The 13,931-nt window shown below is 43.2% G+C and overlaps 1 protein-coding gene across 1 annotated transcript in view; it reads left to right on the forward strand.

Annotated features, from left to right (window-relative positions):
- The window catches only part of ABCB1 (ATP binding cassette subfamily B member 1), a 73,584-nt gene extending 59,945 nt beyond the window's left edge, over positions 1–13,639 (forward strand). The window contains exons 23-29 of the mRNA XM_044295578.1: positions 717–817; positions 941–1,081; positions 1,160–1,316; positions 2,305–2,502; positions 2,708–2,914; positions 5,471–5,617; positions 11,669–13,639. Coding sequence (XP_044151513.1) covers positions 717–817; positions 941–1,081; positions 1,160–1,316; positions 2,305–2,502; positions 2,708–2,914; positions 5,471–5,617; positions 11,669–11,869 — 1,152 coding nt within the window. The 3' untranslated portion in view covers positions 11,870–13,639. The remainder of the gene's footprint in view (positions 1–716; positions 818–940; positions 1,082–1,159; positions 1,317–2,304; positions 2,503–2,707; positions 2,915–5,470; positions 5,618–11,668) is intronic.
- The last annotated feature ends 292 nt before the right edge of the window (positions 13,640–13,931 follow it).

Below are 13,931 nucleotides of genomic sequence, written 5' to 3' on the forward strand. Positions count from 1 at the left end.
AAGTGACATGACAGAATACGGTGAGGCTGCCTGAAGCTATTAAGTTCTTCACCAAATTACAAAGGTGCCTAGAGCCTATAACAATGGCTTTGTCCTTCCTTTGTCTCAATCCACTAAATACAAGAAATTCACTTGTTGCTCCTGAAGAATAAAGGTAGACTTCCCTCCGCCTGTCTTCCTGGCTTAGATCCTTAGGTGTATCATGGCTTCTCTGGGCCGTGAAGCTCCAGAGAGCTGGGAGGAGAGGGAACCTCTCCTTCCCCCTGTAGCTCTTCATTCCACCCTGTGAAGTGAGAGTTGGGCCTCTTGCACGCAAACATATTTTTATTTTGTTTCCATTCCGTTTTTTTTTTGGGGGGGGGGGGGACTGTATACGGAACCATTCATTTCAATGGGTCTGGAAAAAAAACGGAAGGTACTCCGTGTGCATTCCGTTTCCATATTTCCGTTCCGCAAAAGAATAGAACATGTCCTATTTTCCGAATTACGGACAAGGACAGGACTGTTCTATTAGGGGCCAGCTGTTCCGTTCCGCAAAATACGGAATGCACACGGATGTCATCCATATTTTTGGCAGATCCATTTTTTGCAGACCGCAAAATACATACGATCGTGCCTTGGTCATAAACATAATAGCCTATTGCATATAAAAGAATGAGGAGAGTTATGATTTACTGAACCCCTTTGGTTGAGAATTAAATTTTCTTCTATTCTAGATCACCACTGATGCTGTAGAAAACATCCGCACCGTGGTCTCCTTAACACGAGAGAGGAGGTTCGAGGACATGTATGATGAAAAGCTGATGGGACCCTACATGTAAGAGAACACATACTATGTACACGTGTGTGTCTGGCAGAATACTGTGGAGGTCACCTGTAGAGAGACAGAAAAATCTTCATCTCAGATTAAATAATTATCTAATTCATTGTGTCTGTGTAGGAATTCCATTAAGAAGGCGCACATCCATGGAGCGACTTTCGGATTATCTCAAGCTATCATGTACTTTGCTTATGCCGGGTGTTTCCGATTTGGGGCCTGGCTTGTAGCAAACAATCACATGACTATGGAGAATGTATTCCTGTAAGTCTATCTATCTATCTAGCTATCTATCTCTATCTTACCTACAAACAAATACATATTTCTATCTTTCCATTACAGGGTATTTTCAGCCATTGTATTTGGAGCCATGGCATTGGGTCAGACCAGTTCCTTTGCTCCAGACTACGCTAAAGCAAAGATGTCAGCTGCTCATATATTCAATCTGCTAGAGAGGCAGCCTCTTATAGATAGTTACAGTGATGCCGGCCACAAACCGGTAAGTAGACCTGTAGTTGTGTTAGTAGACCTGTAGTTGTATGAGTAGACCTGTAGATGTGTGAGTAGACCTGTAGTCGTGTGAGTAGACCTGTAAATCTGTGAGTAGAAATATACAGTACATCTGTGAGTAGACCTGTAGATCTGTGAGTAGACCTATACATCTGTGAGTAGACCTGTAGATCTGTGAGTAGACCTGTAGATCTGTGAGTAGACCTGTAGATCTGTGAGTAGACCTGTAGATCTGTGAGTAGACCTGTAGATCTGTGAGTAGACCTGTAGATCTGTGAGTAGACCTATACATCTGTGAGTAGACCTGTAGATCTGTGAGTAGACCTGTATTGTAGATGTGTAAGTAGACCTGTAGATGTGTAAGTAGACCTGTAGATGTGTGAGTAGACCTGTAGATGTGTGAGTAGACCTGGATATGTGTGAGTAGACCTGTATTGTAGATGTGTAAGTAGACCTGTAGATGTGTGAGTAGACCTGTAGATGTGTGAGTAGACCTGTAGATGTGTGAGTAGACCTGTACTGTAGATCTGTGAGTAGACCTGTAGATCTGTGAGTAGACCTGTAGATCTGTGAGTAGACCTGTAGATGTGTGAGTAGACCTGTATTGTAGATGTGTGAGTAGACCTGTACTGTAGATCTGTAAGCAATTGTCTTGTGGACTTTTCTATTTACACCTATTTTAAAATACACATTTACAGTATGTCCACATAGTAATGTAGCTATATATAACAGAGGGTAAAACCACCCTGATTCTTTAAAAAATGTGTTCAGGATTAATATAACATGGTTGCTTTCTACCAAACACAGCACCACTATGTAGTATTGCAGCTCAGTCCCATTCATTTCAGAAGAACTGAGCTTTAATATCAGATATGTGGGGCTCTGAAAGAAAGGGGCCATGTTCTTCTAGTCGTGTACCACTCCTGCCTGCCCATGAATGCATTGACTGAAAAAACTCTTACTTCCATTGCCTGCAGTCAAAATGTGATGGGAATGTCAGATTCCGGGGAGTTCAGTTCAACTATCCAACACGACCAGATGTGCAGGTGCTTCAAGGACTAGACATCAGCGTGGGAAAGGGAGAAACCCTGGCGCTGGTGGGCAGCAGTGGATGCGGGAAAAGTACCACCGTCCAACTTCTGGAGAGATTCTATGACCCACATTATGGACACGTGGTAGGTATAGCCTATAAAAACAAATTCATTTGAAGTGACCACTTCTCAGTGTCAGGTTATGTAAAAGGACCCTTCGTGACCACGAGCAAGTCCCAATGTTGACTACTTAAAAGGACTCTTAATGCCCATTGCCAACATCTAGTGTGATTGTATGGCAGACCAGTGTTTAGTCTTTCATTTCCAGTCATTAGTGTCTTTCTTGTAGACCGTGGACGACTCTGACGTGAAAGCTATGAACATCCAGTGGCTCCGGGCACAGATGGGCATTGTGTCTCAGGAGCCCATGCTGTTTGACTGCAGTATAGCGGATAATATCGCCTATGGAGATAACAGCCGGGTGGTGCCCTTCGAAGAGGTTGAAAGAGCAGCCAAGGCGGCCAATATCCAGACCTTCATTGAGTCGCTCCCCGATGTAAGTTTTTAAAACTAGAGTGTCTGTCTGATTTACAATATGTCATTCTTAATGCTTACCTTTTGACCAGGGCTTCACATTAAAACTGGCAGTAGTACCTCAAGAAATTTGCAGTCGACTTGCAGTGGTTGCACGAATTCTGACCGTGCTGATCCATGGTTGCACTGCTAGCTTAGGCGCAGCTCGAATTTTATCATGTTTTGTGCATCAGGAGATTCAGAGTTTGGTCCGAATTTTGGACATGTAGTTAAGAGGTGGATATTCGTACCTGTGGATAGAGGGCATAAATGTCTAATCCCCAGGGGTCCAGCCACTGGGGCCCCCACATTCCCTCACTGGAATTGGTGATTATACCTGCGCGCTGCCACTCCATTCAATTTTTTGGTTATCTCCAGCAGTCCCCTAGAGTCGAATGGAGTGGTAGTGCACATGCATGACCACTGCTCCTTTTGCTTAGGGGAAACATAAGGCCTCCATTCTCAAGATCGAACCAGTGCTCAGACCCTCCCAGTCAGACTCTTATCCCCTATTCTACGCATAGGGGATACTTTTTTTTATGGAACAGCCCATTTAAGGCTACTGGAGATGTCCATGTAATGTCTGATGCCTGTCCTAATATACAGACGTGGACAAAATTGTTGGTACCCTTTGGTCAATGAAAGAAAAAGTCACAATGGTCACAGAAATAACTTTAATCTGACAAAAGTAATAATAAATTAAAATTCTATAAATGTTAACCAATGAAAGTCAGACATTGTTTTTCAACCATGCTTCAACAGAATTATGTAAAAAAATAAACTCATGAAACAGGCATGGACAAAAATGATGGTACCCCTAACTTAATATTTTGTTGCGCAACCTTTTGAGGCAATCACTGCAATCAAACGCTTCCTGTAACTGTCAATGAGACATCTGCACCTCTCAGCAGGTATTTTGGCCCACTCCTCATGAGCAAACTGCTCCAGTTGTGTCCGGTTTGAAGGGTGCCTTTTCCAGACTGCATGTTTCAGCTCCTTCCAAAGATGCTCAATAGGATTGAGGTCAGGGCTCATAGAAGGCCACTTTAGAATAGTCCAATTTTTTCCTCTTAGCCATTCTTGGGTGTTTTTAGCGGTGTGTTTTGGGTCATTGTCCTGTTGCAAGACCCATGACCTGCGACTGAGACCAAGCTTTCTGACACTGGCTAGTACATTTCTCTCTAGAATTCCTTGATAGTCTTGAGATTTCATTGTACCCTGCACAGATTCAAGACACCCTGTGCCAGACGCAGCAAAGCAGCCCCAGAACATAACAGAGCCTCCTCCATGTTTCACAGTAGGGACAGTGTTCTTTTCTTGATATGCTTCATTTTTTCGTCTGTGAACATACAGCTGATGTGCCTTGGCAAAAACTTCGATTTTTGTCTCATCTGTCCACAGGACATTCTCCCAGAAGCTTTGTGGCTTGTCAACATGTAGTTTGGCATATTCCAGTCTTGCTTTTTTATGATTCGTTTTCAACAATGGTGTCCTCCTTGGTCGTCTCCCATGTAGTCCACTTTGGCTCAAACAACGACGGATGGTGCGATCTGACACTGATGTTCCTTGAGCATGAAGTTCACCTTGAATCTCTTTAGAAGTCTTTCTAGGCTCTTTTGTTACCATTCGGATTATCCGTCTCTTAGATTTGTCATCAATTTTCCTCCTGCGGCCACGTCCAGGGAGGTTGGCTACAGTCCCATGGATCTTAAACTTATGAATAATATGTGCAACTGTACTCACAGGAACATCTAGTTGCTTGGAGATGGTCTTATAGCCTTTACCTTTAACATGCTTGTCTATAATTTTCTTTCTGATCTCTTGAGACAGCTCTTTCCTTTGCTTCCTCTGGTCCATGTCGAGTGTGGTACACACCATATCACCAAACAACACAGTGATTACCTGGAGCCATATATATAGGCCCAATGGCTGATTACAAGGTTGTAGACACCTGTGATGCTAATTAGTGGACACACCTTGAATTAACATGTCCCTTTGGTCACATTATGTTCTGTGTTTTCTAGGGGTACCATCATTTTTGTCCATGCCTGTTTCATGAGTTTATTTTTTTACATAATTCTGTTGAAGCATGGTTGAAAAACAATGTCTGACTTTCATTGGTTAACATTTATAGAATTTTAATTTATTATTACTTTTGTCAGATTAAAGTTATTTCTGTGACCATTGTGACTTTTTCTTTCATTGACCAAAGGGTACCAACAATTTTGTCCACGTCTGTATATATATATTAATATACATAGGTATTAGGTCTCCCCTATGTCATCTTCATTCCAAACTACATAACCCCAATTTTGATATTCATTCTGGGCATGGTGCTTTGCTGTTCTATATTTTTGCTTTATTTTCCCACCTCTGAGCTCACACCAGCTCTGCTACAGCGGCACACAATATTCCATAGAAATGATTGTACTTTAGGTAAGGAGCGCATTAACATTGTTTTTATTCTTCTTATTATTAGTATTTATAATGGAGAACAGGTATATGATTTCATCACTAACATCCTTTATCTCTCCTACAGAAATATAACACCCGTGTGGGAGATAAGGGGACGCAGCTCTCCGGGGGTCAGAAGCAGAGGATTGCCATAGCACGAGCGCTGGTCCGTCAACCGAAAATCCTACTGCTGGATGAGGCCACATCTGCTCTGGATACAGAGAGTGAGAAGGTAAAACAGAGAAGCACAGCAGGTCATTGATATTCTGCTATTTAGGTATGGAGCTTAAAAGGGTATTCCCAGCTGAGACAATGGGTGTATATCGTTAGGGGACCCGCACCTATACCGAGAACAGAGTGGGAAAGGTGGTGGCCAGAGGACCACCACCAAGCGCTCTCCCCATAGTAGTGAATGGGAGCGCACCCCGCTTTCTATGGGGCCGACGTAAAAAGCCGAGCCAGTACTCGGCTATTTTCACTGGCCCCATAGAAAATGAATGGAGAGCAGCTGCGCATGCGCAGTGCGCCCTCATTCACTTGCGGGGCTCCGTTCTCGATATAGGTGCGGGACCCGCACCTATAAGACAATGGGGGCATATCCTAGCGATATGCCCCCATTGTCCATGATGAGACAACCCCTCTGAGTCACTTTTAGGGGTTTACATAATACAAACCGGATTCCAAAAAAGTTGGGACACTATACAAATCGTGAATAAAAACTGAATGCAATGATGTGGAGGTGCCAACTTCTAATATTTTATTCAGAATAGAACATAAATCACGGAACAAAAGTTTAAACTGAGAAAATGTACCATTTTAACGGAAAAATATGTTGAATCTGAATTTCATGGTGTCAACAAATCCCCAAAAAGTTGGGACAAGGCCATTTTCACCGCTGTGTGGCATCTCCCCTTCTTCTTACAACACTCAACAGACGTCTGGGGACCGAGGAGACCAGTTTCTCAAGTTTAGAAATAGGAATGCTCTCCCATTCTTGTCTAATACAGGCCTCTAACTGTTCAATCGTCTTGGGCCTTCTTTGTTGCACCTTCCTCTTTATGATGCGCCAAATGTTCTCTATAGGTGAAAGATCTGGACTGCAGACTGGCCATTTCAGTACCCGGATCCTTCTCCTACGCAGCCATGATGTTGTGATTGATGCAGAATGTGGTCTGGCATTATCTTGTTGAAAAATGCTGGGTCTTCCCTGAAAGAGATGACGTCTGGATGGGAGCATATGTTGTTCTAGAACCTGAATATATTTTTCTGCATTGATGGTGCCTTTCCAGACATGCAAGCTGCCCATGCCACACGCACTCATGCCACCCCATACCATCAGAGATGCAGGCTTCTGAACTGAGCGTTGATAACAACTTGGGTTGTCCTTGTCCTCTTTGGTCCGGATGACATGGCGTCCCAGATTTCCAAAAAGAACTTTGAATCGTGACTCGTCTGACCACAGAACAGTCTTCCATTTTGCCACACTCCATTTTAAATGATCCCTGGCCCAGTGAAAACGCCTGAGCTTGTGGATCTTGCTTAGAAATTGTTCTTCTTTGCACTGTAGAGTTTCAGCTGGCAACGGCGGATGGCACGGTGGATTGTGTTCACTGACAATGGTTTCTGGAAGTATTCCTGAGCCCATTCTGTGATTTCCTTTACAGTAGCATTCCTGTTTGTGGTGCAGTGTCGTTTAAGGGCCCGGAGATCACGGCATCCAGTATGGTTTTACGGCCTTGACCCTTACGCACAGAGATTGTTCCAGATTCTCTGAATCTTTGGATGATGTTATGCACAGTTGATGATGATAGATGCAAAGTCTTTGCAATGTCTCGCTGGGTAACACCTTTCTGATATTGCTCCACTATCTTTCTGCGCAACATTGTGGGAATTGGTGATCTTCTACCCATCTTGGCTTCTGAGAGACACTGCCACTCTGAGAAGCTCTTTTTATACCCAATCATGTTGCCAATTGACCTAATTAGTGTTAATTGGTCTTCCAGCTCTTCGTTATGCTCAAATTTACTTTTTCCAGCCTCTTATTGCTACTTGTCCCAACTTTTTTGGGATTTGTTGACACCGTGAAAATTTGAATCAACGTATTTTTCCTTTAAAATGATACATTTACTTGGATTAAACGTTTGATCTGTCATCTACGTTCTATTACAAATAACATATTGACATTTGCCATCTCCACATCATTGCATTCAGTTTATATTCACAATTTGTTTAGTGTCCCAACTTTTTTGGAATCCGGTTTGTATAAACTGACAATAAATGACCCCATTTTAGAAACTACACTACTCAAGTTATTCAAAACTGATTTAACAAACTTTGTTAACCCTTTGGGTGTTTCGCAAGAATGAAATGGAAAGGAGATCAAAAAAATCAAAATTTTGCTTTTTTAGGCAGATTTTCCATTTTCATATATATATTTTCCTGTAACCCAGCAAGGGTTGAGATCCAAACAAATGTCAATATCTATTACCCTGATTCTGCAGTTTATAGAAACACCTCATTTGTGGCCGTGAACTGCTGTATGGGCACACGGCAGGGCACAGGGTGCAAGGAGCAACATATGGATTTTGGAGCGCAGATCTCACTGGAATAATTTTCAGGCTCCATGTCACTATTGAAGACACCCTGATGCACCCCTACAGTAATACATCTCAAAAAGTGACCCCATTATGTAAACTACACCCCTCAAGGAATCTTTCAAGGCACATAGTAAGCACTTATACCCCAAAGGTGTTTCCTAGAATAAGGAAACACTTGACTGTGAAAATGAAAAATTATTACAGGCCTGAATTAGGCCTGAATTGGCAGACATGGATTTTAAGTACCATGTTGCATTCAAAAACTTTCTGAGGGCCCCAGAAATTGAAAACCCCATGAAGTGACCCCATTTTGAAAAGTGCACCCCTGCATGAACTTTTTAAGGGGTGGAAAGGGCACTTTTCAGCAAACAGGTGTCTCACAGAAGGCAGAAACACTTGTCAAAGGATTTAAAAGCACTCGGCTGTGAAAATGAAAAAATACAACCAGACCCCAATGTATCACTTTCACAAGGGGTAAGAGGAGAAAATGCACCCCAGTATGTGATTCCCATTTTCTCCCCATTCTGAAAACGCCCCATATGTGCTTGTAGCCTGCTGTATGGGTGCACAACAGGGCTCTAGAGGCAAACTGCAAAATATGGATTTTACAGGCCTGAATAAACAGACATGGATTTTAGGTAACATGTTGCATGTTTAAAAATTCCTGAAATCCCCAGAAACTAAAAACCCAAAGAAGTGACCCCATTTTGGAAAGTGCACCCCTGTGCAAAAATTTTAAGGGATGTAAAGGGCTCTTTGGACCTAACCCTTGTCTCACAGAAAAGAACATATAGTGGTTATTGGAAAGTGGATAGGCAAGCAAGGTGGACTAAATCAGAGATATGGAAATATTACAGGGGGTATAAAAGGTTGAAATTAATAATCCATGGATGAGTGGTAAATTTGGAAACAAATTCCCCTTTTGTAACAAACCCGGCATCTTTTTTGGGTCTTGTCCCTTTTGTCTAATCTGTTTGTGGGACTTCACCAGGGAAATGTCCTGGTACAACATGGGCTCCATGACCTCCTGAAGTACTCAGGCCCTCTCCTTCCTGACTTTGGAAAATGAGGGCCTTGATGACCATCTATTGGAACTGAAGGAAAGTTCCTGTGTGGCCTGCAGCTCGATGTAAAGTGTACGCATTGTACAGTGTACACGGCCAGCTTTTTGTACCACACCTTAGTTTTACGCATGGCACTGTAGGGCTTCAGAACTTGATCAGACAGATCAATCCCTTCCATGTGCTTGTTGTAATCAAGGATGCAGTCTGGCTTGTTGACAGGGGTAGTGGTGCCTCGCACTCGGGCTGGAGAACTGGTGTGAGTGTAAATGGTGGTCAGTACAAGGACATCCCGCTTGTCCTGGTACTTAACCGCCAGGATGTTCTCATGGCACAATCGGAATCAACAGAATCTTATATCAGGCACGCAAAACCCTAGCTGCTAAATGGATACAGCCGCTTTCCCCAAGCATATCAGAATTCATTACCAGAATGAATACAGTCATAAGATTGGAAAAAGGAGTATACATGAAGCGTAACAGCATGTCGAAATTTGATACCGTTTGGGGCCCCTGGATTGACAGATCTGGAGTTTGTAGTACATGGCTATCTAGTCTGAGGATCTTCTCGGGCTAGCCCGGGAGGGGAGAGATAGGGCTGATTGTGTTTGTTTAAGCCTAGTGTGCTGACGCTTTATAGAGCATAGGTGATGTCATGGTCCGTTACTAAAACAAATAGGTCTCACACATGTTTATGCTTCTACTCACAACAAGGCCTCACAGTGGGTGGGTGGGGGAGTTTGGTTGTTGGATCTTTATGTTAAGGATCCTATATATAACCTACATAGAGAATGCCAGACCGCTTATACTGAATCAATACTTTATTACATAAATCACAAATGCATTAACAGGCATGATTAAAAGAAAGTGGTGCAGGAGATAAAAGACGACGTCACTGGAGGAAACATACAGTGCATATGAGTCCATTATGGTCCATCATGATTACATCATTCAATAAAGTGCAAATGCAAACAGTTCATCAAATAAAAGGACATCGGACATTTACCCATACTGTGTCTCCTCCAGGATGGCGCCAACCCCAACGCGCGTTTCGGCGTACCGTGCTCGCTTGCTGGGCAGGTACTGGCGGAATTTAACCCTTCCTTTAAAATGTACAAGGGACTCATCTATGCTAATTTCTTTTTCTGGGGTTAACATCTCTGCTGGGCGTAAAAATTTGTTTGGGTCACTATCAAATTTATGAAATCGTCAGAGAAAAAGATTCCGAAAAAATCTATTTCTGTGAAACCCGTGCAGTCAATCTGGATTCCAGAGTTTCCCACAAACTCTGGAATTTGGGGCTCATAATCTTCAGGCGGTGTGGCCCCTAGGGGATCACTGGGGGGGGGGGGCTACTTCATCTCTCCTGGGGCATCTCCTTGAGGGTCCCTCATCACCAGATGACGATGATGGAGTAGAGGAATGTGGCATCCTCTTCTCCCTCATTTGCAGACTCCGTTTCAGAGGCAAAGATGGCAGAGTACATTCTCTGGGATGGACGGGACATTTTTATTTTTATTGGTGTGCGTAAATTGAAAAGTGTCGGGGGGGGGGATGTATGTAGTGATTTAAAACATGAAGGGGTTTATAATGAATTTAAAATAAAATTTATGATAAAGAAAAAAAGATAAGTGAAAAAATAAGATAAAAATTTAGAAAAAAGGCTCCAAAAAAGCACTGAAACCTGAGCAGACGCTGTCAGTAATGGACAGTAATGACCCATCCAGCACAGATGCACTAGCGGCCAATCAGTCCACTGCAGCCAATAACAGGCCTCAACAGGCACGCGCTATACTGCTTGCGATGGGAGGCATGACGGCAGTAGCACAGCGTATGACTGCTGAGGCAACTGATTGGCTCCACAGGTCATGTGGTGGACACTTGTAAACAAACCGGAGGCCTTGCTGGCAGGGAAATTGAGAGATGAGTAGTGTGTTTTATTTATATTTGATAAAATTTGCTGTTTTTATTGTTTAAAGGAAGATGTTGTCAGTAAATAACTTCATTAGTTTTGTGAAACATATTCTTGAAAAATTCTGGTAATTTTTTTGTCTTTTTACTTTTCCATTTAACTGTATTAAAAAAAAAATTGCAGTTTTTACTCTGGCCACTGAGCCTCATAATGGGAAGATACTTCCTGTCCTGTAAAGATTACTGCTCAGCAGTCCTCTCGTTATCATGATTACAATGACAGGTAACACCTTTGTATATCCAAGGATCCACCATGTGACAATCACAGCTCATCTCCCCCGTCCTGCACAGTGACCTCTGCACAGGTCACAGAGTGGGCCTAGAAAACGCTTCCATAGATGTCACTGAGGTCCCCTCCTGTCCTTTGTGTCTGTGGCCCATGCTGTACAGCATATCTTTAATTGCTGTTAAAAACAACTCTGGCAAGATGGCCGCCCTCATAATCACATTCCGGAAATTTTAAAAATCATAAAATAAAAACATATTACAAAAAAAGGATGCGTGTCGCTATCTGGTTTTAAGTGGCATAAAAAAGATTTCCGCAACACATTCCCTAATAGGGTGGTTATCCTCAAAAAAGAAATGATCACGCCAATTTACATGATGTATTTTATGTGTATTTGTAACTGTATATAATGTTCTCTCGCCCCCTAAGGTTGTACAAGAAGCTCTGGACAAAGCGCGGGAAGGTCGCACATGCATCGTCATCGCTCACCGACTGTCCACCATTCAGAACGCGGATAAAATCGCCGTGATCCAGAACGGAAAAGTGATAGAACAGGGGACACATCAGCAGCTCCTGCAGATGAAGGGGGTGTATCATTCACTGGTCACGATACAGCTCAGACCCACATGAGAAGGAGATAAGACCGGACATTATGACCCCGCTCAGGGGCAGGAAGACATTTACACATTCAAACGGTGTTAATGTGAAACCAAAGACCATTAAAGGGCCAGTACTATGGACGGAACCCTTGTGCCAGGCAGGCTGGACCATAGCAAGTGCAGATCTCTCTCTCTCTTTAATCCTACATAAAAATGACCAAATGTAAAATGACAAAAAGTGATGTTATATTGTATATAAATTTGGTCGCTACTTGAAAGAACTGTGGCCACTGAGCCTCATAACAGGCTGATACTTCCTGTTCTGTAGAGATCACTTCTCCACAGTCATCTCATTATCATCACAGGCAGGATTACAATAAGAATTGATAACACAGGGTCCACAATTCACAATAAGTAATGATCACAGCTTACCTCCTCCCCCTCTCTGCACAATGACCACTTTACACTACCACTACTTCGCAGTGTATGGCGGGAGGAAGCAAAGGTGCTAGAAAAGGTGCTGATATAGGGAACAGGATAATGAGAGAGAGCTGTACTGTATGATGGCAGAATGTACTCTTGTCATATGATGGTTGGAAATGCCAAATAATTTGCTTATTCTTAAGTTAAAGGGGTCCTCTGTGATTTCAATAAAGGGTGGGCAGTTTTTTCTGCATGGGCTATGTACGGTATTGAAGCTCAGCCTCATTCGGTCCTGAACTGCAATACCAGACACAGCCTATGGAGAAGTTACTGAAAAAACTGCCCACCTTTTAGTATAATCTCAGAGGACCCCTTTAACTGTAATATTTTTGTATTAATTTTTCCTGTCACCCGCTTTTCAGTAATAAAACGACCTGCAATGACAGCAAGGTGTGTTAACACCATAAGGACCATGCCTGTACGTCACCAGTGTGTCCAGTGAATGCCCAGAAAAAGACTTCCTATGCAAATCAGATCCAAACTGCCCTGTGGGCGGGATTTCCTTTTCAAAGTGCCTAAGCCCTCCTCTTTTGACCGATGCCTGCTCCTCCCCCAACTCCCCTACCCTTTTTCCCATCTCCCCTGACGTCACAGCGGTTTGATACCAAAGCCCGCGCAGGCACCCTCTGAGCCCCTTCTGGTGCCTGAAGGATATGCTCTGCGCAGGCGCTGGGACCCTACGCCTTGGATGATCAGCGCATCAGAAGGGCCCGGCGCAAAATTTGTCAAGGGATGGGGGAGGAAGGCTTGGGAAGTTAGAGGAAGAGTAGAGAACGGGGAAAAGAGGAGGGCTTAGGCACTTTGAAAAGGAAAGCCCGCCCACTGGGCACTTTGTATCCGATTTGCATAGCGATAAAAGTAATTTTTGGGGGGATTTACTGCACACACTGGCGACTTAGAGGTACGATCGGACTGGTTTTACCATATACCTCTGGCCATTGCAGGAAGTTTCATTAGTGAAACGTGAGTGAGAAATTCCCTTTAATATTTTGTATACTGTTAAGGTATTATATATCTCTTATTTAATAACTGGTTTTGATCACTTGATAATTTGCAAGACAGAAAACAGAGGGTAGTTCTGTCGCTGCTGCTGCTACCTCTCCATTTAGGTTTTTTTTTACCACTCCAGCACTGGAATTAAGTTTTGTTGAGTAGAGTTTTTAAAAATAAATATTTTTTCCTTAGCATTTCAATTTGATGGTTTCTTTGAGTTTACTTTACAATAAGGCATATGATGAAAGGGCCAGGTAACGCCATGCAGCTAGCTTGGAGGACTTAGGCTACTTTCACACTTGCGTTCGGAGCGGATCCGTCTGGTGTCTGCACAGACGGATCCGCTCCTATAATGCAAACTATGGGATCTGTTCAGTACGGATCCGTCTGCATTATCTTTCAGAAAAAATTCTAAGTCTGAAAGTTAGTCAGACGGATCCGTCCAGACTTTGCATTTAAAGTCAATGGGGGGGCGGATCCGTTTGAAATTGCACCATATTGTGTCAACTTCAAACGGATCCGTCCCCATTGACTTACATTGTAAGTCTGGACGGATCCGTTTGGCTCCGCACGGCCAGGACACCCGAACGCTGCAAGCTGCGTTCGGGTGTCCGCCT

The sequence above is a fragment of the Bufo gargarizans genome, chromosome 5 (genome assembly GCF_014858855.1).
Source record: "Bufo gargarizans isolate SCDJY-AF-19 chromosome 5, ASM1485885v1, whole genome shotgun sequence".
NCBI lineage: Eukaryota > Metazoa > Chordata > Amphibia > Anura > Bufonidae > Bufo > Bufo gargarizans.